The sequence below is a fragment of the Notamacropus eugenii genome, chromosome 1 (genome assembly GCF_028372415.1).
Source record: "Notamacropus eugenii isolate mMacEug1 chromosome 1, mMacEug1.pri_v2, whole genome shotgun sequence".
Classification (NCBI taxonomy): domain Eukaryota; kingdom Metazoa; phylum Chordata; class Mammalia; order Diprotodontia; family Macropodidae; genus Notamacropus; species Notamacropus eugenii.
Genome location: NC_092872.1, coordinates 125,304,885 through 125,331,421, shown reverse-complemented (window position 1 = coordinate 125,331,421; position 26,537 = coordinate 125,304,885). Strand labels below are relative to the sequence as shown.

Sequence of the window (26,537 nt, the reverse complement as noted above, 5' to 3'; positions counted from 1 at the left end):
TGGACCTTCTAAATGTCACAAGGAAGATGTCTGGGTGGCACAAGATGAGAAGGATGGGGGAAAAGGGAAGTCTAGGATCCCTTATTTTCAGTGAAGTTATGAGACCAGATCTTTAGCTGAGAGGATGCTGGAGAGGGTGCAATAGAAAGCTCGAAAAGAGACAAGGTAGTTTGGCACAGCCTTTATGGAGACAGTAATAGCAAACCAACTGGGAAGGACTAGAACGTTTGCTTGCTGCATCAAGGGCCCAGTTGAGATTAGATAGTGTAAGTTTATATGGACAATGTTGGCACCATTTCAGTTTCCTCCAGTCCAACTTACTAACTATGTGAATAGAAGCTAAGGAGATGGGTAGTAGGAATAATTCACTTTCTGTTACTGCACCATTTCCCTCCATTTATTTCACCGTTAAGCTCCTTTAGAGAGGTATTTTTCTGAACCCCATGTAAACTTCCTGTCAGTTACTTTGTTCCTGGACCCACTGATTTCTGCTACCTGCACTTAACAGAATCTGCACTTAATATAATTACTGGCTACCGTCTTGTTAACAAGTTTGAAAAACCATCCTTACCCTCGTCAACTCTAGTACTCCTTTTGTAACTGTGGATTAGGACCTACTCTTCAATATAGTTTGTGATCTGAGCTTCTAAGAAGCAGTCCTTACCTAGTTTAGCTCTTATCTCTGTGGCCTCACTTATTTTCACCTCAAACTAATAACAATTTAACAGTAGTACTCTGGGCAAAGCAACGTTTTCCTATAGATTCAATAACTATCAATTAAAAAACTACACACAAATCTATTTCTCTATTCCTAAGTTCTTTCATCTTCTTTCAGTACTTGCCTGCATAGTACTCTGTCTAGAAGATATCTTAGATATTCTCACTGACTCAAGATGAAAATGGTCAAGATTATTTCTTGATCCTATCCTGTACCCAGCTCCCACATCACAGTGGACAATACAACCATCTCTAACAATATGCCAAGTAAAGAATCTATGACACATCTTTGGTTCAACCTTATGACAATTTTCTCTCTGCACCTCCCATATCCATGCAGTCTATGATCCTAAAGTTTTTTTATGCATCTTTTCTCCAAGAGCAATGAATAGGAATCGTGTGCTTTTTTTTAGTGTTCTAGCATTTGATTTTTTTCTTCTAGACTGTCCTTTATTTCAGTATATTTGCATTATGGTATATGGCTGTTTTCTCATTCACTTCTTTGGAGAGATTCACCACCGTGCATTCAAGTTTTTCTATTCTAATGATTATTTCAGCTGCAGAGGCCACATTCTACCATTTGTTCCCCCTTACCTGCTTTTTAAGATTGTGATTTCTCTCTTGAACCATTCAGGAATATCTTGCTTCAGTTTTCTGCTTTCTTGAAAATCCATAGGCTTTTGTGTTTCATCAGATACTGACTTAATTTCTTTTGTCTTGCAATATTTATTTAGATTTGTGATCTTTTAAATATCTTAGTAACCAGCTTCCTTTCTGATTTTAATATCTTTCCTAGAAAATTACCTGCTTATGTTCTAGGTATTTAACTGTCTTCCCCTCTTTCTTCTTAGTCCCTTGGTGATTTTATTTTTTTCCTCTTATATTCCCTATCACTCACTTTATTATTCCCTCTTTGAGGGTGAATTTACTTCTGAATGGACCTCAAAGTTGTCTCAGCTTCACTTCAGGGAGTTGACTTTCCAACAGCCTCAGTCACAATCCCAGGTGACTTCTGGGAAGACAGGGCTAGCAATAGTTGGATGACAATCCTTGATTTTTCAGGCCTAGTACAGCTCCACAAGCTGGTATTCTGCTTTCATTCCTACTATTCTTTAGTTCTCTGGCTAAATGTATTCATCCTAGGCAGAGAAGGTTGAGTTCCAGACCTCATTTACCTCTCATTTTACCACAAACGTTTGGATGGAGTTGAGGTCTAATGTTTCACAGAATAGTAGGGTAAGGAAAGGGGGACAGTATTCCAGTTGAGACTGCAGCAGTGGCAGTAAAGTTGCTAAGTGAGTCCTGGAGCACAAGTTGGTGTCTATGGTTTGCATCCTGCTGCATGGAACATGGAAGCTGATGGGGGGAGATAAGTGCTAAGTGAGCAGCTTACGGATTAGTTAATCAAGTGGTCAAGGGAGGTTGTTACTTTATCAGACTTCTTGGTTTCTTAGTCTGTGGAGACAGCTGTAATTATTTTATCTCTGGCATATAATTCTTCCTTTGGAGGTTTCTGACAGTGAGAACTCATACTAACAAACTTCAAGAATGCATATCATACTCACAATCAGTTCTCCTCAATCTACTCAATTAACAAGACCTATATTTCCTCTACCCTCAGATATGGTCATACCTTTGATCTTGTCATCACCCACAAGTGTTTTTCCATTTTTATTAACTTCAAAATTCCTTTATCTGATCATAACCTTATAACATTCCCTCTTTCCCTCTGCCTTGTAAGCTTGAACCCATTTTTCATCCTTGCCATAACCTCCAGTCCCTCTATCCCACAGTTCCCTTTCAGGCCATCACACCAAAAGTGGCCTCCACCCTTCCCTGTCTTGTGAATCAATTAAATTCTACCTTATCCTTTACACTCAAATCCCTTGTCTCCTTTATCCTATTACTGACCATGCTTTGTCAAACCTCAACCATGGATTTCTTCCATCGTTACTCCTAGGAGCCTTTACCATATTGAATGAAGCTGGAGAAAATGAAGAAACACACTTGTTACATAATCTTACTTGAGCACTGCAATCAGGCAATCCTTGTACAATTCCCTAGTTGATTCACTCCCACTCATCACCACACCTTCATTCTTCTTCAGACCTCCCAAGCAATCCCTTTCCCCACCCTCTTAGCTAAGGAACCTACCTCCTACTTCACTCCCCCCCACCAAAATTGAGGCCATTTGTTGAAAATTTCCTCTTTTCCCTTCTTCATCTCCCATCACTCAGATATTTGCACCACTAGTCTTCCTTCACCTCGTCTTACGTGAAGAGGCAACTCTCCTCCTTATCAAGACAAAGCCTTCTACAGTATCTTGAATTCCATTCCATCTTCTCCAAAAGATTTCTCCCTCCAACATGCCCACTTTTCCCTATCTCCTCGTTGCTTCTCTGATGCTTACAAAAGCACTTATGTCTCTCCTATCCTTAAAAAAATCCCCACTATCCTATCTATAGTCTACTTTAGCCAATACCTAAGTATCTTCAATACCTCTCCTCCTAGCTGACTAAACCACACTTGTTGACTTGACTTGTTTACTTGAGAAAGGCACCTAAACTGGTGCCTCCAATTCCTCTCCTTTGACTCTTCTAAACCATCTGTAGTTTGGCTTCCAGCTTCTCCAACCTTACCAATGACCTCTTATCCATCAAATCTACTGGCCTGTTTTGGTCCTCATCATTCTTGACTATCTGCTAATTGCTCTTTTCTGGATATTCTAGAATGGGACTTCCTAAACATTTTCCACTCGTGAGCACTTTTTGAAAGTGTAGGTCGTGAATGAAACACTGTGCCTGATACTATGTCTCACTCTAAATTTTCACTGGCTGTATCTCATGCCCGGAACTGTCCTTCCTCACTTTTTCCTCTTGGATTCCCTGGCTTCTTTTATGATTTAACTCAAATTCAGCCTTCTGCAAGAAGCCTTCCCCCTCATTTTCTCCCCCACAGCTAGTACCCCCTCTGGCATCATCTCCAATTTATACTGCATATAACTTATGTATATGTAAGATTGTTTTGTGGTCTCCTCAATTAGAATTTAAGACCTTTGAAGGCAAAGACTTCATTTTTTACTTTTTTTGTATTCCTGGTGCTCAGCACAACGCCTGGCAAATGGGAAATTGTAATAGAATTACTACTTACCAAGGTTAGATTTTTTTCCCTTAAAGGTGAGAAAGCTGTCCTTGTCACTTGAGCGTCTCAGGTTACTGAGGTTAAAGTCAAGCATCCCTCTCACACAGCTTCTTGGTGGCCTCAGGCCAGACAGACACAGATTTCTAGTCACCCAAGACCCTTATGACTTGATGTTAGGCTGCTCAAGTCACCTTTCCCTATTTTATTGATCAGACAGTTTTCCATAAGGAGGGGAGAGGGGCCATATCTCCTCAGGCTGAGTACCACTTTATCCCAGTTGAATGTAGTTCTTCTATGTTAAAGCTAAGGAAAGCTCAGTTCTGTTAACTGATGAAGGATCTATGAGAGCTGTATTCATTTTATTCCAACATCATCTGGACACTGGTGGAATCAGGTCTGTCCCTAGCATAACTATTTAATAAATGATTATTTACTGACTGAGGAAATGTCTACTCCTCCATCTTGTTGGTCACATGATTCACTGCTTTGGTTTTTATAGCACTTTATAACCTGGCCCTAACCTACTTTCTGGTTTCATTGCAGACTATTCAGCCAGCCCTAAAAATTGTATTCCTCTGTGCCTTTGTTCAGACTGCATCACTCCTGAAATGCACTTATCTCATCCCCTACTTCATCTCCATCTCAGGAAATCGTTCTCATCCTCCAAAGCTCAACTTGAATACTACTGTCTCTTTCATGAAGTCTTCTCTGATGTCTTCAGTCAGAAGTGAATTCTCAAAGTCACTTAATTTGTAGTTCTCTAAGGCATTTTCTCATATTTTAAATAGTATAATATAAAAGCACCATGGTATAGTAAGTTGAGAACTGACCTTGGAACAAAATGATCTGGGTTCAAGTACTGCCTCTGATACCTACTGGTTATGTGTTCCTGGGCAAGTAAATGAATTTCTCAGTGTGGTAGGAAACTCTCTAAGACTAGAAATTGCAGAGAAGTTGCCAAGCTGCATTATGGGTAGAAAATGTAGTTCCCTATGTAGTCCAGTAGTTCCCTATACTAATGAAATCAAAAGTCCAATAACTATCCTTTTAACAGAGAGAGAATAACATGAATTTGGAGGTCAGAAGACATGGGTTCCAATCCCAGTTCTGCCATTTAGTAGCTATGCAACCTTTGGAAAGTCACTTAGCTCTATGAGCCTCAGTTTCCTCTTTTATAAAATGGAGGTGATAATAATAATCACAGTTGTACTCACTTCTTACAGGGTTGTTATGAATGAGATGACACAAGTAAAGTGCTTTACAAATTTTACATATGCACATATACGTGTGCACGCACATAAAACTGACGTTTACATAGCATTTTTAATTTTACAAAGCACTTTATGTTTTAAAAAAGTTTTTACCCTCACAGCAAACTCGTGAGAAAGGTACTATAGACATTATTATTCCCATTTACAGTTTAGGAAAATGAGACTCACAGAGGTTAAGTGACTCACCCATGGTCATGTATCCATGAAGTTTTAGAAATGGGATTTGAACTTGGATGTTTCCTGATTCCAAGTAAAATGCTTTTCACTACACCACTCTTAATTCATTCAAGTCTAAATTGTAAATCAAGTGCCCTAAGAAACTAAATGTTTGACACTACCAATTATTCTTTCTTTTAAAAAACTGCTGAATTTATAGGGGTTTCTCTGTGTGTATTTTAACACTCCAATTTATTATTATTTAATTAAAGATATTTTCTGATAAATCATACATTGTTGTCAAATGCCATTGTGTCATAGTACAAGATACTTTATATACTCCAAATGCGTATAAGAAAGAAATCTGTTCAGTTAAACTAACGGTTCAGTCCTCTTGAGAGAGTTCTAAGGCACAAACTTGAAAGCAATTAATCTTTCTGCTTTGGGCTTTTCTGAAATTATATAAATAGTTATAAATAGTTAAGAAAAAACTACTATATCTGCTACTACAAGACTTCTAACTTTTCAGATGAATGAAAAAATAAAATTATCCTTCCATCTTTAATTCAATAGAACTTAATTCTCTATGGAGCAACAGCAATCCATGTGAAAGGTGAACACTAGCAATGCAACAGTCAGTTGTAAAAAGTCAGTTACAAAAAAAAATGTAGAATATAGGTTGTCAATATAAGTTATTTACTAGGTTAAGTGGCAAAATGGTTAAGGAATTTGTTCTGTCACAAGCTTCTAAGTACTAGAAAAGTTAATTGGCCAAGAGTCTCTTACCTCTTCTACATTTATGCTGGATTTTGCGCTTGTCTCAAGGAATTTAATTCCATAATCAATTGCTAACTGTAAAACAAATGGAAAACATTTTCATAACATACAAAGCTATTCACATACTCAAAATATATATGTACTTATACATACACACATACACACGTCCATATGTGCTTGTTTTTTAATAGATTGCAAGCTGATATGATAACCTCCTGTTTTTTCCTGGTCCTTCCCCACAGTGAAATCAGTCAAAGGATGCCCATAAACAGTCCCTAAGATTTACATTTCAAGAGCAAGAAGCAAGCTGTCTATTCTGGAAGTCTGGAGTTATGTAGGCTTTTTATTCAGACGACATTATAATCATAAATATAGTCATTTGACTTAGGTATAAGAGGTAGGTAATAAAGTTACAACTTTTGTTTTTCAGAATACCTATGATATCTTCTGTTTACAGAGCAACAAGATAAAGAACATTCTTTTGTCTTTTAGCTCTAAAAGAGAAACTCTTGTCATTAACTTGGGGTTTGCCTAAGTCCATCTATCCAAAGGCCTAAATTAGCCCTTTTTGTACAATTTTTCAATAGTCATTGTAATAGTGATAGAATAGATTCTCTGCTGTAACAGAATCCTGTGGCATAGAAACACTAAGTACTAAAGATGTGTGCCTTTATGTTTTCCTGATTAATGAAATATTCATTTACTCTTTCACTTACTCTCAAATAGTATATAAGTAATCTATACTACTGAAGGCGACTAATGGTAAACGTTGTAAGAGGAAAAAATATTCTTCAGTCCTATTTGAAACACATGAACTATATCTTGAAGATGTCATTTAAGTCAAGTATAAAACTAAATTATAAGAGTTAAAAATTATGTACTACTAACAATGGAAACCAATTTAAAAGATATGTAAAAAAAAAACCTTTAAAACTGAATTCCAAGTACTTGAGTTAAGCAGACATGAAATTATGAAAATTCTAAAAAACAGCATAAAAAGTTTAATCCACAGCATGAAGAACTAGAAGGTTTCCTTGTATAGAGTGATATGTGACTACTGTGCAGTAAAAAACTCTTATAAAAATTATGAAGAGAGTACTAGCTGCTATTAAAACTTCACTGATATTCTGATCCACCCTCCCACCCAAAATTTTTGGGTATATTTACATAACAAACTTAGAGATAAGACCTTTAGTACTGTAAGGAGTTTAAAAAGCCTCTTTTCATAAACAGCATGTGACACACAGCTAGGCAATGAGTTATTAGCTCAGAAGCTTCAGATGTCAATACTAATTTACACTTTTCTGATGTGGATTATCTCTTAGGTGAATATTTATTTTCAAAGAACTATAAAACAGATACACGCTCAAGATGGTGAATACAAACTGTCTTTTTTTAATGCTGCAGATGATATTTGCTTATCTTGGATAAATTTCAACTATTTGGGTATTCAGTCAAAATTTACCTTTTCTCCTCTTTCTTTTGATACTTGTCGTTTGTCATTCATATCGCTTTTGTTGCCCAAGATCATTCTTTCAACATCTGAAGAGGCGTGCTGCAGAGGGAAAAGAAAACCTTGTAGAGAGATCTTGAGGAAAATAAGTTATTCAACAAGTTCTAAATTTTGTCAGAAATATATACATATTTTACAATAAATAAAACTAAATAATTTATTTTATATAAAACTTTATCCTTAAAAAGAAAAAAGCAAACAAGACAGAGGAAGCTAGTTTCATTTGGCTACTTTATGCATGAACAAGTTGAAATGAAACTTATCTATCCACAGAAAGTTCACTTTCTGAAAGATTACTACCAATAACACAATTTGTAAAGAAATAGTAGGAAAGATTTCTTAGACCCAGAAATATTGTATGATTACATTCTTTGGAGGTTGATATGGATATTCCTAAAAATCATTTCATGTTGATAGTTCCTTTTTATAAAAGTCTAAGAGAAAAAAATTCTCAAATTTAAAAAATGTGTAATGAAGACTAAATTAAACTATAGCTCCTAGACCTTCAAATCTAAGGTTTCCCAAGAAGGAAAAAAAAAGTCATAAGGACAAAAACATAATAAAATAACAAGAGCTAGTGAGGAAAGAACATTATATTGAGAATCAGTGAACTTGAATTCTAGTTACAGTTGCTATTAATTAGCTATACAATGAGTGATGACAATCTCTTGGGGTCTTAGTGTCACTAGGCTCAAGATGTGTTTTTCTTTGATGCTTTGCTTGTAGATATTTTGGAGACATTCTCTCGTTTTGGGTTTGTATCTTAAGTATCCCTGTTACCATAACAGAATTTTATGGTGGAATTCTTTGTTTCTTTATTCTTCCAGCCTACTTCCTGACTTTAGGAATGTTAGGGCTGGGCTCTGTGCACTTCAGAAGATAGTGCCTAGGTTGGTCCTGATGTAATGGGTTATTCTAGGATCTCAGGAACAGTTCAGGCTGGATACTTGAAAATGTTCAGTGCTCCCCAAATGGACTGACCCAGGGCAAAGGCTGAATGCTGTCATCCCACCCCCATTTGAGCTCTGTGAGTTACCAGTCTGGGTTTTGAGCTTACCTCCTTTGTAGTTTCAGTAGAAAGTTGTTAGCCTCACCTCAGTCACCTGAAATGTGCTGCTATTATAGAGTGAATTCTCTGGTTTGGGATTCTTGCCCTGGCTATTCCTTTGAAGGCTTCAGACTGTGCTAGAAGTTGGAACCGAGACCCTACTTTGCCCCAGGGGTCTGAACCACACAATTTCTGTTTGCCTCTGAATTTCATCCTTGCTTGGTATATAGCCTAAGGCTCTTACCCTGGAATGTTCCCTGCTCAGTCTTCCCTGGATCTCTGACCCCCAACTGGGTAGTTAGCAACAGAGCAACCAGATGGCACCTGTACCCCTACCCTACATAAATTTAGGCCTCTTTATGTTTGATAGGGGAGTTCTGGCCCTGACACATAGTCTTTTCTTGGCTGCAATGCTTCACACAGTGTGCTCCTGGCCAGACTTCTCTAGTTTTCTCTCTTTGATGGAAAAAATGACTCACTGGTTTTTTTTTTTTCTTGAATTTCCCAATCAGAACTGAGTTAGGCACATATTCTAGATCTGTTTGGAAGGGATTTTTTGGGGGGGAGGAGCAGAAATAGGAGGTGAAGCTTACTGTACTTCTTCCTGCAACTCCTTGGACTAGATCTTTTAAGGTTTCTTTCAGCTCTAAAATTTCATGAAATCCTCTCATTTCAATTTTTTGTTGTAAGAATGTGAATAACTTGCATCCATACAGTGTTCCAGAAATCTTAATGCAATGTTGAGCTGCTGAAGCTTTAATAATTAATGTTAATAATTTAATAATGAAAGACTTAATAGCTTAACCCTACATGAAGATTTCTAAGGCACTAGGTAGTATCTCTTCTCCCAGCAAGGTTAAGTACTACAAATATCAACCTGTCCATTTCACAAATGTGGATACTGAAATTCAGAGAAGTAAACTAACTTTCCCATGATTACACAGCCAGTAAACAGTCAAGCCAAAACTTAACCCAATCTTCATTCTCAATCCAGTGTTCTCACTCTACCATACTGAGCAATTTTGTTTGGGGTTCCAAATCAAACCAAATCTCCATAGTTCAGTGCCACTTTTGAAAATTCAGTTTCAGTCAAGATTAAGTTTACTGCTAATGAAAAAAGCCAGATTGGTTACACTAGAAATTCAAATTTTCTATAATTTTATAGAAACTTCCCACATCTCAGCAAACTGATCTAACTCCTAGATAGACAAAAGGAAGCCTCATTAGTCCATGAGGAAAAATTAGCTTCAAAGACCGCCATTCATTTTGCTTCTCCTCTATTTTCCCACTAAACAAAAATTTTCCTCAAATACCTCTTCAATGTTTCTTATCCAGTTTTTAATATTTTCAAAAGATTTTTCATTAGTGATGTCATATACCAGCATAATTCCCTAGAAGAGAAAAAACATATTTGGTTATTTTTTATATTATACATCATTATTACTTATGAATCTTTCCCAAAAGCACCTTACAAAGATGCTACGAAACTCTGATCATAATTAACCTCTAATTAATGATTAAAATGAATCACATTAGTTTTAAGTGAAATAACCACTCCATTTTTTCCTGTGATACAAATCAGAATTAGCTAGCACTGAAAAGTATTTTTTAATTCAGTTTTATTTTATTTTCAGGTCCTAATTCTTTCTCTCCTCCTTCTTCCTCTTTCCCCTTTGAGAAATCAAGAAAAACAAAACTTCTAACAAACATGTATAATCAAGGAAAACAAATTATCATGCAGGTTATATTAAAAAACCAAAACAAAACAAAATCCTTAAATCTCAGTGTGAATTCTAAATCCATCACTGCTCTATCTAGAAATGGGTAACATGTTTTATCATGAGTCCTCTGGAATTGTGATTGCTCACCGTGTTGATCCTAGTTCCAAAATCTCTGAAAGTTGTTTGTCTTTACAATAGTATGGTTTCTGTATAAACTCTTCTCTTGGTTCATTTTGCATCAGTTCATACAAATTTTTCCAGGGTCAATAATTTCTTATAGCACAATAGTATTAAATCACATTCATATGCCATAACTTATTTAGCCATTCTCCCAAATAATGTACGTCCCCTCGGTTTCCAATTCTTTGCCACCACAAAAAGGATTGTTAAATATTTTTATACATTATGGATCCTTTTCCTCTTTCTTTGATATCTTTGGGGTAGGGAACTAGTAGTGAAGTGACTGAATAAAAAGCTATGTACAGTTTACTAGCTTTAGGCATACAGTTTCAAACTGCTTCCTAGGATGGCTAGACTAGTATTGAAGAAGTATCTAATGTTAAAAACAGCAATAACATTTACCATAGATTATCAACACACAATTTAGGCTTCTCTCAAAGGAAGAGGGAAACCATGCTACTTTTAAATGATTTCTTCTGAAGTAGGCTGGTCAAAATTTCAGGAATAACATAGGTAAGCCATACATATTTAAAATACAGTATATTTGTTGTACAAATCTATCCAAGTGTACGGTCCAGAATGTGAGCTTACTGAGGGCAGAGGGTGCATTTCTCATTATTCTTTGTATCCCCAGAGCCTAATGTAGCACCTCACCTGCCCTTAGAAGACACTTAGTAAATGTTCTTTGAAATGAAGCTGTATACTCCATTTTCAGTATTTCTAAAGCACTTACCACCATAATGAAAAGGTCTTTGAATTTAAAGGTCAACAAACGAGCAAAAACATTATACTTCATTTTAATATTATGTATTTCAAGCTGAAGACAACGGGAAATTTAACACCTGGCTCCAAAATCTAAACTATCTTTGTTCTAAAACATTAAGATCTTAATTTAACAAAAAATGAATTAAAGGAATGGAAGTTTAAGCAATTTGTCTAAACCTGAAGAGTTATGATAACAATTAGACATTAGTACTTCTCATCTTGCCAGCAAGCTGTTTAAACTTTGACTTCTATTTATGGGGGATGTACCTTAAAACATTCCAGGTCTAGTTGGTTCTAAAGCCCCAAAGTGCCTTTGAACACATTTAAAATTGTATATTATCATGGTTTTAATGTGAGTCTTCCTGAACATAGGTCTGAGAGTCTGAGATAAGCCATGGTGACTAAAACTGAGCTTATACTTTGGGCCAGCCTTTCTCCCAACCTACCAGGGAAACAATAACCAAAAGGTAAGAGATCAAAGAGAGGCTGGATCAAGAAGTAATAAAGAAGGACCTGGTGGGCAAGATTTATGTGGACAATATTTATCTCCACTAGGATTCCAGTCTTCATAGAGCTATAAACATTTCAGTCACTTATTTCCTCACCCATTAAAAGGCTACTAAAGAAACCCAGCAGAGGTGAGCCAGGAAAGGAATAATGTTGGGGTGGACACTGAGAAAGATAAGACGAGACTTAGTGACAGAAGGCTGTGTCTAAAGGAGGCACAAGAAGAATGTGATAATAGTGAACAGTTATAAGGCCAGTGATATGTTAAAGTGTGAGACAATCTCAGAATTTGTAACCATGTGATTATCACTAAAATCTGACAATAGCAAAGGACATGGCAAAAAAAAAACATTTTTAGTTCTAGTTTTCTTCTTTATCAAAAAAGGTCGCATGACGACTATAATTTAGAATCTAACTTCAATCCTATAATCTTGAAAAAAGGAGTAACTAATGTTTTCTTTTCACCTGAATCGTTAGAAAACCTTAACACATACTCACCATGGCTCCTCTGTAATATGCGGTTGTGATTGTTCGGAATCTTTCCTGGCCAGCTGTGTCCCTAAAGTTCAAAAGAAAGAAAACAATAATATTAAAAGTCATCATTACTGAAGAAAAACTATAAATTAGGGGTGACATTATTCAGGGCAATAAGTGTAGTATTTTCTAAAGAAAGAAGAAAAGGAACCCAAGGAACCCCTGTAACTTGGAGGTGGTAGCAGTTATAGCACCTGACAGGAAATCACAAAGATATCTGTAAAAATCTTGGATCTCAGAGATCCACAGAGCAAGAGAAAAATAGATGAACTCTCCTGGAAACCGAAATATAATGCCATTCCAAACTCATGGGAAGGTACAATAGTTTCACATTTTCTGACTCCAAGAGGGACTATTAAAATAATTTTTTATAAAGACTTAAAAAAGAAATTTCCTTTTAATATAGATTTCTTCACAAAATAATCAAGTGAGCAGAAATAATGCAGAAATGGCTCAGTAAAGCATGTGAAATGGAGTTTGTTGAATAATTTTGTGAGCAATAGATTACTAAACAGATTATTAAACTGAGATATCAGAGTTTAACATATATCCTCTGGTAATCCTAAAGATTTTCAAACAAAAACCCCAAGCTACTTAAACTGGAGTTATCATTTGTTTTTAGGTAGCTGATATACCATAAACACTAGGCTCTGTGTAATGAACAGGCTCCAAATTTGTTATATTTATCAGGAAATATCTAGTGAGAAGTCAGATTTTTTTGACATTTGGGAAAGTCAACGTCCCAAAATTTGCTACTTGTATCTAGAAAAAACTAACTCCCTGAAACTAAGTAGCATTAAAAGGCACTTGCAAACTGGTAGGTAAGACAGCACACAAAAGAAGCCTGGTGCAGACCAAAGGTCAAACACCTCAGGCGAAACTGGGGAAATCTGTTAGAAAGTTGAAAATTTTTGATACATGGAAAAACGAATAGATATAAGGGGGAGGGCCAAGGAATGAAAGTCAGTGAGAAGAAGAGAGAACAAATATTTTGGAACGGCCTCATCAGATTTGCTGGTCATGAGAAGGGAGAGCCTGGAGGTTTAAATGTAGAACTGGTTCCTAGTGGAGGTAATAATGGACAAAATCACAAAAAGCTTGCTCATTTTAAGTACATCAGCAGAAAGCAATCCTGGAAATATAATCCAACTCTCTCTTTAACCTGTAAGTATCTGCTCATCAAAAAGTTCTTAAAAATCACTGCACCCATGTTTCCTTGTTCCCATACCCAAAATTATAAGGACATGGGATCAGGAATTCCTTCTCTCCCAAAGCACACAGGAAATAGCATTAGGATAAAACATAAAGGAAAGAGAACTCATTATGTTAAAGTCAAGAATTACATGTTTGAATGTTCAAAGGATGACTAGTGATACACTTAGAGCTTTTATGCCAGACAGAGTATGTGTGCAGCAGTAACACTGGGTACTAAATTATTAAAGGACAAACCTACCTATGTTGTCAATGTTGTGTTCCAGTGATGGTTCCAGAGCACAGTCTGATGGAAAAAGCCTTGGCCTGGGAATCAGGAAACCTGACTCTGTCACTAGCTGGATATGTGACCTTGAGCAACATAGCCTTTCTGGAATCAATTTTCTTTATGTGCAAATTAAACTACCTATCTCTAAGGTCTCTTTCAGCTCTGATATTTATGATTCTATGAAGACAGGAACAATTGGTTTTTCCCCTCAAGAGAAAACCATTTAATTTGTCAATTTATAAGAACCATCTTAGTTAACTGTATAGATGAATCCATAGATGTCAGTGCAACAGTGCCGATTGCAACCCATCCATACTTTCTCATGCTTCAAGATTCTTATACACATTCTCCTCACATTTTCTACAGAAAGTTCCATCTAAAAAATGAGGATTCTTTCTCTAGATTTATTTACATTGCATGGTACCAATATAGTACTCAGACCATCCATTTATTTGGCTCTCTTTTTCATTAACATTACTGGCCTATTCCATGTTTCAAAGTCATATAGAATCATTGGATCACTAACAGAATATTGGTGTTCCAAGAAGAAGCTTGGGATCATTAAATGCAGACTCTGCAACTTCCCAAATTCATTCCAGACTGTCCTCCTTTCCCTATTCAGTTCTGGGCCCTTAGTTAACTAAGTGTTGATAAATTCCTCAAGCATTTAAAGTTGTTCAGTTATTCGATCATGTCCAACTCTTCATGACCCCACGTACTGTACTTGGGGTTTTCTTGGCAAAGATACTGGAGTATCTTGCCATTTCCTTCTCCAGTGAATTAAGGCACACAGAGGTTAAGTGACTTGGCCAGGGTCACACAGTAGTGTGTATCTGAGGCTGGAGTTAAACTCAGGTCTCCCTGACTCTATCCAATGAGCCCCCTAGCTACAGACATTTAACTAGCTAAACGTAAAAGTAAAAGATAAATAATCACGATAGAGAAGCATTTAGATAAAACTAACGATGTGCCTCTTTCCTTTTCCCTTACTGTGGGAACAGAGATGGGAGATGGCACTAGGCTTTTCCTCATCTCCCATGCCAATGTTCACCTCTATTCAGGTTCAAAAGTGAAGAGAGGTATTTTCATCATAAAATTATCTAGTCTCATTGCTACAGTGACTTAGCACTTGCTATGTGGGTGGGATGTGTAGATATCTAGAAAGATTAAAAAAAGAAAAAGAATTCTTCTCCATATCTGAAGGCCTTTGTTTTAACTGAAGTCAGAATACAGTGTTCAGTACTTTCCTAGTTTTCTCTAACAGTATCTGATAAAATAAAGATGCTTTTGTCGTTATGGGAAATTATTCATAATCCTGATGAAGCTGAAGGGGAGTTCTTGTGCATGACTTACCAGATCTGCAGTTTGATTTTCTTTCCATCCAGCTCTATTGTTCTTATTTTAAAGTCAATTCCTGTTAAAATATATATATATATATTTGTAGTTAAGTTTCAATAAAAAACAAAGATTTCCATTGAATTTAATATTCTCCAACGCACTAGAAAATGTGCACACAAAGAGGGTGTGAATGGTATGTTTTCTTTGAATAATATTAACTCATGCTGAAGGAAGAATGTCAACCATTGTGTAAAGAATTCCAACACGTGAAATATGGCATATTACAAACTTTAGTAATGTTAGATGCAATACATGTGTAAAGATCCCATCATTTGGTAAGACTAGGTAACATGTTCTGCTTCTGAAATAGATGTCAACGCTAGCTTAAATTCTTGAAGTTTCGTTTTCTCCTGGTACAAGGAGTAGAACTCTTCAAGACTTTCCCTTTCTCTTCTCTGCTCTCACCACTAAAGCTCTATAACTAGAGCATAAGCTCCTTAAAGGCAAGAGCCAAGTGTTTTTAATCTTTCTGTTTCTTTTATCCCCTAGCACTAATGCACTGTGCATAATTTTTAAAAAATGAATTCTGAATGAGTAAGTCCAAAAAGCTATTAAAAAATTAAAGTTTTTCACATTAATAAAGAGCTAGCATATATTGTACTGATATTTCTATGTACCACCACAGCAGCCTTCATACTAGAATCTTAACTATCTAGCTTTTAGACCTAAAGATAATCAGCAGGGCTGACAGACACTACAGGAAAGCTATTTGGGACTTAGGCCATTTAACCTTCCTTTTTCAGCTATTAATGCAACACTTAAAGAGTTTATTTTAACCAAGAGCTGCAAACGGTTCACAAATATCAGCTTATTACCTTAAACTACTACTGATTTATTATAAGCAAAGTAAGCTTTTAGGGCACCTGTTAGTAAATATGAATGAGCAGTAATTTACTAAATCTTTGCCATCTCTCTACAGGATGGTATTGTGATAAGTGTGCATTGCTACATCACGTTCTTTAAACTGGTTCTAGTGGTGATTCCACTTCCACATTTGGCCACACACACAAGACTACATTAATAACTTGAAAAAATGAAAGAATGGAAACTCCAGTCAATATAGTCACCAACCCCAAATCCAGAGGACTCATAATGAACCATACTATCCATCTCCTGACAGACAGCTGATAGACTCAGAGAACAAACTGAAGCCTATTTTTTTCTTTTACAGCATAGTTAATGTGGGGATATGTTATGACTCTGTGTGTATATGTGTGTGTGTGTATGTGTAATAACTTTTGCTTATTTTGCCTTCTCAATTGGTGAGGAAGGGGAGGAGAGAGGGAGAGGAGAGAATTCATAACAGAAAATAAACTAAATTTAATTTTTTAAAAAATGAAGCAAGGATTAAAAATATTAAATAAAAGCTCAAGAGGAACGAATTATAAGCAGAATAAATAGGTTAGAAGTGAAAGTCGCAAACCTCCTAAGTAACAGCCTCCAAGAAAAGTGGAATGTGTCAAATAGAAATCAATGACACCATTACACAGCAAGAAATATTGGAACAAAGTCAAATAATTGAGCAAATAGAAGAAAATGTAAATGTAAAATATGTGATATAAAAAAAGGGACTTAGGAAAAAAAAAAGGTCAGGGTAAGAAAAATTAAGAACCAACAGACTCCCTGAAAACCACAAGTCAATAAGCACTTATTAAATACTGCCCAAGAGGCTGCTAGAGACAGCTAGGTGGATCAGTGGATAGGGCACGGGGCCTGGAGTCAGGAAGACCTGAATTCAAGTCTAGCCTCAGACACTTGATAGCTGTTTGACACTGGGCAAGTCACTTGATCTCTGTTTGCCTTAATGCATTGCAGAAGGAAATGGCAAACCATTCCAGTATCTGTGCCAAGAAAACCCTATGGACATTGTGGTCCACAGGGTCACAAAGACTCAGACATGACCAAACAACAACAATGAGGCTGCTAGGTGGCACAATGTTTTGAGTATTGGGCCTGGAATCAGGAAGCTCTGCATCCAGATCTGGACTCAGAATTTACTACATGTGACCCCCTAGGCAAATCACTTAACTGTTGCCTGCCTCAGTTTCCTTATCTATAAAAATGGGGATAATAATGGCAACTACTTCCCAAGGTTAGATTTGATACAGAGTAGGTGCTTAATGACCCTACCCTTTCCTCCTATGTTCCAGACTCCGTTAAGCAAGACCTCTGCTCTCAAGGAGCTCATAGTCTAGTTGGGGAGACAATATATAAACATCCTGTGTAAATAAGATACATGCAAGATAAATTGGAGATAATCCAAGAGAAGACCCTATCATTACGAGGATCAGAAAAGGCTTTTTATAGAAGGTAGGATTTTAGCTGGGACTTGAGGGAAGCCAGAAGACAGAGATGAAGAGGGAGAGAATTATAGGCATGGGTGACGGTCAGTGAAAATGCGGAGTTGGGAGATGGGGTGTCATGTCTTTTGATCTTGGATCTTGGAGTACATGGAAAGAAGTAAAGTGTAAGAAGACTAACTAGAAAGAAAAGGAGAGACCAGTTTATGAAGGACTTTAAAAAACAGTGGGTTTTATATTTGATCCTGGAGGTAAAAGAAAGCCATTGGAGTTTTTAAAATGGGGGTTAAGGATGGTGACGTGGTCAAAACTGTCCTTTAGGAAGATCAGTCTGACAGATGGAGGAAGATGGATTGGAAGACGGAGAGACTTGAGGGAGGGAGACCAATTAGCAGGCTACTGGAATAGTATTATGAGTGAGGTGATAAGTTCAGCACCAGGGTGATGACAGTGTCAGGAAAGGAATGCATATAAGAGAGATGTTATGAAGGACTTGGCAACAGATTGGATATGCAGGTGGGGGTAGTGGGGAGAGGGAGGGTAGGAGAAAGTAAAGAGTTGAGGGTGATGTCAAGGTTGCAAGTTTGAGTGATTGGGAGGATTGTGGTGCTCCTGAAAGTAATAGTGAAGTTAGGAAAGGGGGGGAGGGCTTGGGAGAAAAGATACTGAGATAAATTTTAGAGTTTAAATGTTGAGTTTCAGATATCTTGAAGACATCCATTTTGAGATGTCTAATAGACAGCTGGAGATGAAAGACTGAAGGTCAGAGGAGAGGTTAGGGATGGATAAACAAATCTGAGAATGCTCTGCATACAGATAATTGAATCCAAGTTAGCAGAAGAGATCACTAAAGGAAATCCTATAGAGAACTAACAGGGCCCAGGACAGAGAACTCCATGGTTAGTGGGTGTGACCTGAATAAAGATTCAGCAAAGGAGACTAAGCACAGACAGACAGCACAAGCAAGAGAGAGCAGTATCATGAAAACCTAGAGAATAAAAAATAAACCTAGATAGAGTGAAAAAAGAAGAGGGTGACTGACAGTGTCAAAGGCTGAAGAGAGGCCAAGAGTAAGGACTGAGACAAGAACATGAGATATGGTAAGTAAGAGATATGGTAAGTAATGTGGATTGCAGAGTCATCTGCAGAATGCTGACAATTAAAAGCAAGGGAGCTGAAGAGAAGAGACAAAGAACTTGGGGTCACCCACGCACAAATATGCCCAAGGAGCCAGCAAAGTGGCCTAAATCCCAGGACAAGGAGGCTCCTGACTCACAAACCAGAGTGCAATGCATGGCTTCCCTTGGGTGATGCTGGGCCAGCCACTTAGCTTTTCGGAGCCTCAGTTTCCTTACCTATAAAGTGAAGGAAATGGACTAGAGAAGTGGTGTCAAACTCAAACAGAAATGGATCCCAGAGGCTGTATACAGACTTAGAAAGCCACAAATTAACATTATCTCTATTGTACTATATTTGTATTCATTTCTGTCAAACATTTCCCAACTACATTTTAATCTGATTCTGACCACACTGGGGAGTTTTTTAGTTTGGTTGATCTCTGTACTAGATCACTTCTAAGATCCTTTCAAGTTCTAAGTATATGAATGAATGCATTCAACATTTTTTATAAACCAAAAACTATTGCAAAATTACCTTTGGTATTATTATTTATGGCTATGATCCAGTGGAATTTAGGTAAATACAGTTTTGTCTGTTGGATTTCAGAGTCTCCAAGAAGCAGAGAAAGCTGTTTACCAGTCATTACCATAATATACACTGAAGGGCTAAAATGTTATACTTCCTTACTAAAGATTTTTATTAAAGTTGGTGAAAATTCACAGCAGCCTTTGGTAATCTTTAGGTTACAGATCTCAAATTTTAATAATTTTGCCAACAGATACATTTTATTTTATTCTTATAAAGAAATTTAAAAACATTTTTAAATACCTGAAACTCTTTATTTGGAACAAATGTGAGGTAAAATGTATGAGATGAGTAATGGATTGAATTTTTATTTTTCCCTTGAGAAAGAATTTTAATAATCTTTTGCGTGGAAAAAATAGAACTCAGAATTTTATTTACACTACATAATTATTAATGGAACCATTCTTTGTAAAAATATAGTCGATGACTTCATAATAGTCTATTTTCACAATATTCATCTTTGTTAAATCACTCAACATTTTTCTGAGAAAAAACACTTGAGACTCCCAAGTTTCTATTAGGACTCTCAAAAAAGAAAACTTGGCTGAATTTTTAGAATATATTTTAGTATTAACTTGGAATAAACATGAACAAACTAATCATTTCCAAATGAGTCTAATCTGACCACAACAGAGAAAAAGGTTTATAAATAAACTAACTTAAGTATCCAGCAAATATTTTGAACTTGAAAGAAAATACTGAATAAATATTGAATACCAAACATAATCAGAAGACTAAAGAAAATCAAGTGAACCAAAAATTTTAATTTCTCTGCCCATCTATTTTGTGAATAGGAAATGGCAAGCTGAACTGTGTTTACAACATAAATTGACAGTGATATATACTACCACTTCCTGTGGAACAGATTACATATCTGTTCATTTCACTAGTGGTTTTCTACTTAGTACGAAATTAAGTGCAACATTAGGCATTGCGGATGGGGAGGTTGCAACAACAAATTCACAGCATGCTGGCAAGAGGCAAAAATGAATACTTTCTCCTCCCCTCCCTCCCAAATTTTCTAATAGGAGATAAATCACATGACAAAAATAAAAACGCAAGTACACACCCAGTTGCATATAAAGGGTTTCTAAAACACTAAAAGCATCAAAATGTCAAAGGGGAAAACATGAACAGAAAATAAAATGCAATCGTATTGCTGTGAAAATTCTGATGAGAATGCTGAAACATCTAGCAAAGTTTTTTTTTTTTAAACCTGCATATGCAGTCAGCAAAATGTATTTGGCATTCCTATTATCATTTGAGAATGACAAAACTGATGCAGCCCAAGCCTCTCACAACATTTATACATTCAAAATGAAATGTGTAACTCACTGCTCCTCAGTCTGGAAGTAATAATATGCATGTCAACATCAAACTATTAGCTTTAGAGCTGATCGTTAAACAGATATTTCACTTTTGTAAAATTTCTTGAAAAGCATTTACATTTTGTCAAATACCCCAATTCTGATCTAAAATTCATCACAGAAAAAAGGCTTTAAATATTCCTAAGACTTCAGTTTCTTTCCCTACCATAAATTCATGACAACCTATAACAAAGAAATCCAAAAACAAGACTACTGAAGTTTGCTATTCTTCTTCTCAATTCATCATTTCTTAGACAATGTACCTACCTTAAAAACTAGAAAACTACTGGAGTCTATTAATTTTCTAAACAGGGGATTTCCTTGTTTATACTTTCTGCATAAGGGCCAGCTATGAGTTTCATTTAAGCTGAGTCCCTTCAAAACTAAAAGATGAAGTAAAATCACTGTCTTTATGATCTATTGCTATAAGAAAGCCCAACTGGTAAGTCACTGAAATTATCACTGGAAAAAATAACACATCAATGACATTTCTTCCAAAATATACTGAAACTAATTCTTTGGACCCAAGCATTGAATATGTATTGCACTTTCCATTAATTCTGAAACAAAATTTTTTAAATTGCAAAAATATTCCACATAAAGAATAACAAAGCTAAACACAACTCTATTGAATCAGATTTTACCAAAAAGCAAACTGTTAAAAGAATAGATGCTAGTATATATATTTTAAAAATTAGATAACAATTGGGTCTGAAATAATTACTACCTGTTTCATTATTTTCCGCGAAGTCCCAAAGTCACTCTACCCCTGTAAGTATTAATTTTATACTCTTCCAGAAGATATAAAATCAAATAATCTGCTTTGCCTAGTCAGTATGATTCAGCTATTGAGAAAAGGAACATTCTTTTAAGAATGCATAAACTAATGTCTGGAGTGGAAAAAAATGAAGTCATTCTACCACCAAATCCAAAAAGAAAGCAGTGCCAGATGTGCAGCTCACAATGCTAAGGATCCTGTTAGCCTCTTGATACAAGCCAGTATTACAGTCACTAAACTGCTGCAAAGTTAAGTGGTTCTTAAAAACCTACCATGTCTAGTATAACAGATGGGGAATTGTAACAATCTATTACTGACTGACAAGGTTAAAACAAACAGATGGAACACAGGCAAGTGAAAGGATGAGAGAAAAACTAACATAAGTGCATAAAAGAAAGATATTTTCCAATTAGGCAACAAAAATAATTCCTCTTTACATCTTTCCTTCCTTTGCGCCTTCCTTTCTTCCTCCTCCTGCTACCACTATAAATAATGAGAATAATATTAACATTTGTATAGCACTAATTTCATGTTGGCAAAACACTTTGCATATATAAGTTCATTTTAAAATTCAAATTTCTACTACTCTAAAACTTCTAATTATTCTGATATAAATAAAATACCCTATAAAACAAGATTTCAAAGTGTATTATATATATATATATATATCCTAAAATACATGCATCGTGTAATAAACTTATACAAGCCAATTAGATACATACAAAGAGAGAGAGAAACAGAGAGACAGAGAAAAAGAGAGAGAGAGAGAAAGAGAGAGAGAGAGAGCCCAAGCATAACATGTCCCAAAATAATTTTAAAAGCATTGTTTCCTCATCCTTGGAATGATAAAGAATTCTTCAGCACAATAGGATCATAGGAACTGTACAACCCTGTTTGGCTCTGTGAAACAGACCAGTAATATTACATGACTGGATAGATGCAAAGGAAAAGTCTTTGCTTTAGTCTAAAACATTAGTTTTTAGCTATCATTGATGGATTACACCACTAAAGTTTGAACCAAATGGTAAAAAGCTCCATCAACTACTTTCCCTCCATATCCCAGAGCTAATTTAAAACAATGCATTCCCATGAACACCCATATATAAAATATATTTGCAAAAATTATAAAAATGAATGCAGTGCCAAAAATATTCTTTAGGGGCCTTTACATTCTTTACTGACATCCATATAACACCAGGTCAAATTACATTCACAGGAGCCCATTTTAATAAAGGCATTCTGTTGCACTGACAAACACTTTTCATTCAATTGAGAGCACTATGTAGAAGTCAATTATTTCTAGAGGGGCAAGAAGAGAAAGTCCGTTTTTGTAAAAACCATATGTCAACAAAGCAGGATCCTTCAGGTTTTTTCTTTGCTTAAAACACTGAAGTATTGTCAGCATTTATAAGAGACGTTATGTATCCTGTTTCTTCCAGCTCCCCCTGAAATCTTAGTTAAGAATATATTCATACACTTACTTCCTTTTACTGATATATTTCAAAATGTGTTGTTATTTCCAAATAACTGGGCATTAGTATAGGATCACTAATTATGTTTTAACACTCTAAGCCTCTTGGGCAAAAAGAAACAGTTTCTTTTTAAAAGAAAGTTTTTTAAAAAGTATAGTATGTAGCTTAAAAAAAAATCAAATACAAGGAGTCTCCAACTTAAAAATATTTATGAATGATACCTATATATGAACCAGTTTCTTGTCCACTCTGGGATCAACTGCTTTTAATTTCCTTGTTCAGAACATCTGGAAAATAACTTACCTAGAGAGATGCCATCTCTCATCCAAACACAGTGAGGTGACTTTTTCTCATGCAGACATAGGACAAAAAAATGTTATTGGTGCCCAGGGGTATCTGTCCCTACAGCCCTATCCAACAGAATCAATGTATCTGGGTATCTAGAAGTGGAACTTAGATGTACATTCCATTATAAAAATAATGTTATACACAATGATTAAGTATATTTGTGATGTTATTATAATATATTTCAGGTATATTATCAGTCAGGCTTTTGTGGACTGGCCTAATACTCTATCGTGTAACACATTATACCTATTAGAAAATGTATTTCAAGTGTCAAACCACTAACTTACAAAAGAACGTGAGGAAGAACATAAACTCCTCCTCAGACGGGGCCTTAAGTATCCACTAACCCGATAATTCATACTTTGCTTTTCTGAATCCATTTGTCTTACCTCACTGTTTTGTTTTGTTTGCTAGTGCTGGCCAAAGGGACTAAAAGGGGTTTACAAAGGTAATTAAAATTCAGTTGATGAGATGCTACTTACTCATAATTCAAGTCAAGTCAGCAAACATTTAGGAAGCCCCTACTCTGTGTCAGGCAGTATTGGGCTTGGAGTCAGGAAGACTCATCTTCTTGAGTCTCAAATCTGGTCACAGACCCTTCCAAGCTGTGTGATCCTGAACTAGTCATGTATCCCTGTTTGCCTCGGTTCCTTATCTATAAAATAACTGGAGGAGGAAATGGCAAACCACTCCAGGATCTTTCCTAGGAAAATCTCCAAAAAAAGGAGTCAGACAGAAACAGAAACAACTGAACAACAACAAAAACCAAAGCACTGTGCGAAAGTATCAGAGATACAAAGAAAGGCAAAAACATAGGCCCTGCTCTTAAGGAACTCACTTGGGAACAACAGGCAAACAAGTTTGTACAAACTATAGACAAGATAAATTGGAGACAACCTTAGGGGAAAGGCATTAGCATTAAGAAAGACTGGGAAATTTTTCTTGAAGAAAGGGGAAGCCACACAAAAGATGAGGGGGGAGAGAAGTATAATTTCAGTTAAAGATATGGGAGGAGGCAAAAGCTTGAAAATAAGGATTTCCATAATTAAGTTACACTACAATTTATTAATCATCTGCAACGAATACAATTATTATAGAAAATAAAAGGATAGCTGAGTCCTCCTTATTAAACTGACTCCAGAGTTTCAAAGCAGCTCGGTTGAATTCCACGTTGGATACCCTATCACACCCACAAAGGTCCGGAATGATTGTGCTTTGCAGATTTTCCATTTCCTCCTCATTTGGTAAGAAAAGATCTAATTCTCAGGACTCCTGTTTATAACCATGTTGTTGAGGAGTTTTGTTGTTCATGTTTTCAAAGAATAGAGTGCAATGGGAAAAAAATAAATCTAATTTCTGGGGTAGGGGTGAGGGCGAGTTGTCTCAGCTCATTCCAAGGGCAATGAGTATCTACACACATGCACCCACACACACACAGACAAAAAAACTGTCATATTTTAACGCTGTATGCTTAAATATACTTATTTACACAGATCTCTACTTAACAAGAATTTCACTGAATTGACTTAGCAATATCCTAGTTGCAACGGCAAGTTAAAAACATAATGAAAAACAAACAAAATTACCCATGCATGTGATTACTGTATTGGACAAGAGTAATTTTAACAAGATTGCCACAATGAGTAGTCACAATGTCTGGGTGCAGAGGTTGGGCGGAGGATAGTCATTGTGCCAGGAAGTGCATCAATCAGTGATGCAAAGAAGTTAAGAAATAGTGGCAACGAGGATGTAAATTTTTCACCCTGAACAGTCCCTGGGCATATTCAGCAGGAGACCGTTTGCAGAGAGACACATCATAATGAGCATCAGGAACTGGAAAAAACACAACAAAATGACAAACCCACAACTACCAAGTACTACTTTAGAACAGAATTTCTGAGCTAACAAGAGGAAAGTAGTAGAAGGTCAGTGTATCAGAAGGCCATTTGAAGTGGTCAGTCCAATTCTGATAAGCCAGACTTCTGCAGTACTCAGCACAGAAATCTCTATTAGTCTTTAAAACACAGGTGGTTTCTCATATAGAGATTACAGAGCAGAAAATGGGGCCCTTTCTGTTTTCATTTCAGTTAGATAGCAGGATGTACTTTTTTTTTAGAGTAAAAACTGATACAAGTTGCTCAAAGAGGATAAATAAACTAAGTGAAGGTTATTATATCTTAGTTAACTGTCCAAAGGGGATCCTTGAAGAAAATCAAGTTGACTGATGAAAAGATTTAAAGATGACATTTTATGTTTCACTGTTCTAAGTAGGTAATAATAATGGATGATATATTGGGGGACGATTTCAAAATAACTTTCTTTGATACAAAATTCCTTGCAGTAATTCTACCATATCAACACATAAGCATATAATTATCTCTCCCAACACTTGGGGTAAACAAGTAGCTTTTGTCTGTCACAAATAAGAAAAATGGTGGCTGTGATTTTTCACTGTTCTGTTTAGAAAGCCTGATTTAGCTCTTTGAAATTGAGATGCCACATTAAAAAAAACCATACACAGGAACAAATACCAAAACACCCTCCTCTACCCCTGCCATATGCCCTTCTAAGTTCTCAATAAATAAATCACAATCTTGGCAAATTTCAAATTAATTCTGAATCCCATATTATTAGAATATTGCATTACAGAGTAGATAATATAAAAATTAATTTTCAAGGACTGGGATATTGAATCTGAGGTTATGAAATCCACTAGAGATAAATGAAAAGTCTCACATTTTAGTAAAATCAACTTCACAAGGGAGAAGGCACAGAAAAGGCATCATTAGGGAGAAGCTGGTCTGGAGAAGGGAAGGGGAGTTTTAGTGGACGACAGGCTCAATGTAAGTCAGCAATGTGATGTGGCAGCCAAAAAAACCAAATATGATCCTGGTCTGCACTGAGAGAGATATTAACTCCTAGGAATCATAAAACACCTCAGTGATAAAAGGTCTTGAGACCATGTGTTATGAAGATAGGATCAAATAACAGGTATGCTTAACCTAGAGAAGACAAGACAATTGTCATGTGATAGGGTGTCGGGGACGCAGCATAGTGTAAGCCAACAGGGTTCCAGAATTAAAGAGTCTGGATGATATGGGCTCAAATATTGCCTCATACCCTTAGGAACTGTGGAACCCTCAGCAAATCACTTAACCTTTCTGTGCTGCAGTTTCATCAGTTGTAGAATGAGGGAGGTGGAATCAATGGCCATTAAGGTCCCCTTCAGTTTTGGTCCTATTTTAGTAGGTTCTCTCTTAATAGATTACATCTGTTCCATCTGGTTCCTTGGACAGAACCAGGGCAGTGGATGGGAAGCTGGAAAGAGGCAAAAAGAGTTAGGCTTGATGAAAAGAGCTT

At 36.2% G+C, this 26,537-nt stretch overlaps 1 protein-coding gene across 1 annotated transcript in view; it reads right to left on the bottom strand.

The window, feature by feature from the left end:
• RAB8B (RAB8B, member RAS oncogene family) overlaps nucleotides 1-26,537 on the bottom strand; it is an 82,657-nt gene that overhangs the window by 4,312 nt on the left and 51,808 nt on the right. Inside the window, exons 2-6 of the mRNA XM_072613274.1 lie at nucleotides 15,164-15,224; nucleotides 12,295-12,355; nucleotides 9,937-10,014; nucleotides 7,528-7,617; nucleotides 6,072-6,137 (exon numbers count right to left, since the gene is read on the bottom strand). Coding sequence (XP_072469375.1) covers nucleotides 6,072-6,137; nucleotides 7,528-7,617; nucleotides 9,937-10,014; nucleotides 12,295-12,355; nucleotides 15,164-15,224 — 356 coding nt within the window. The remainder of the gene's footprint in view (nucleotides 1-6,071; nucleotides 6,138-7,527; nucleotides 7,618-9,936; nucleotides 10,015-12,294; nucleotides 12,356-15,163; nucleotides 15,225-26,537) is intronic.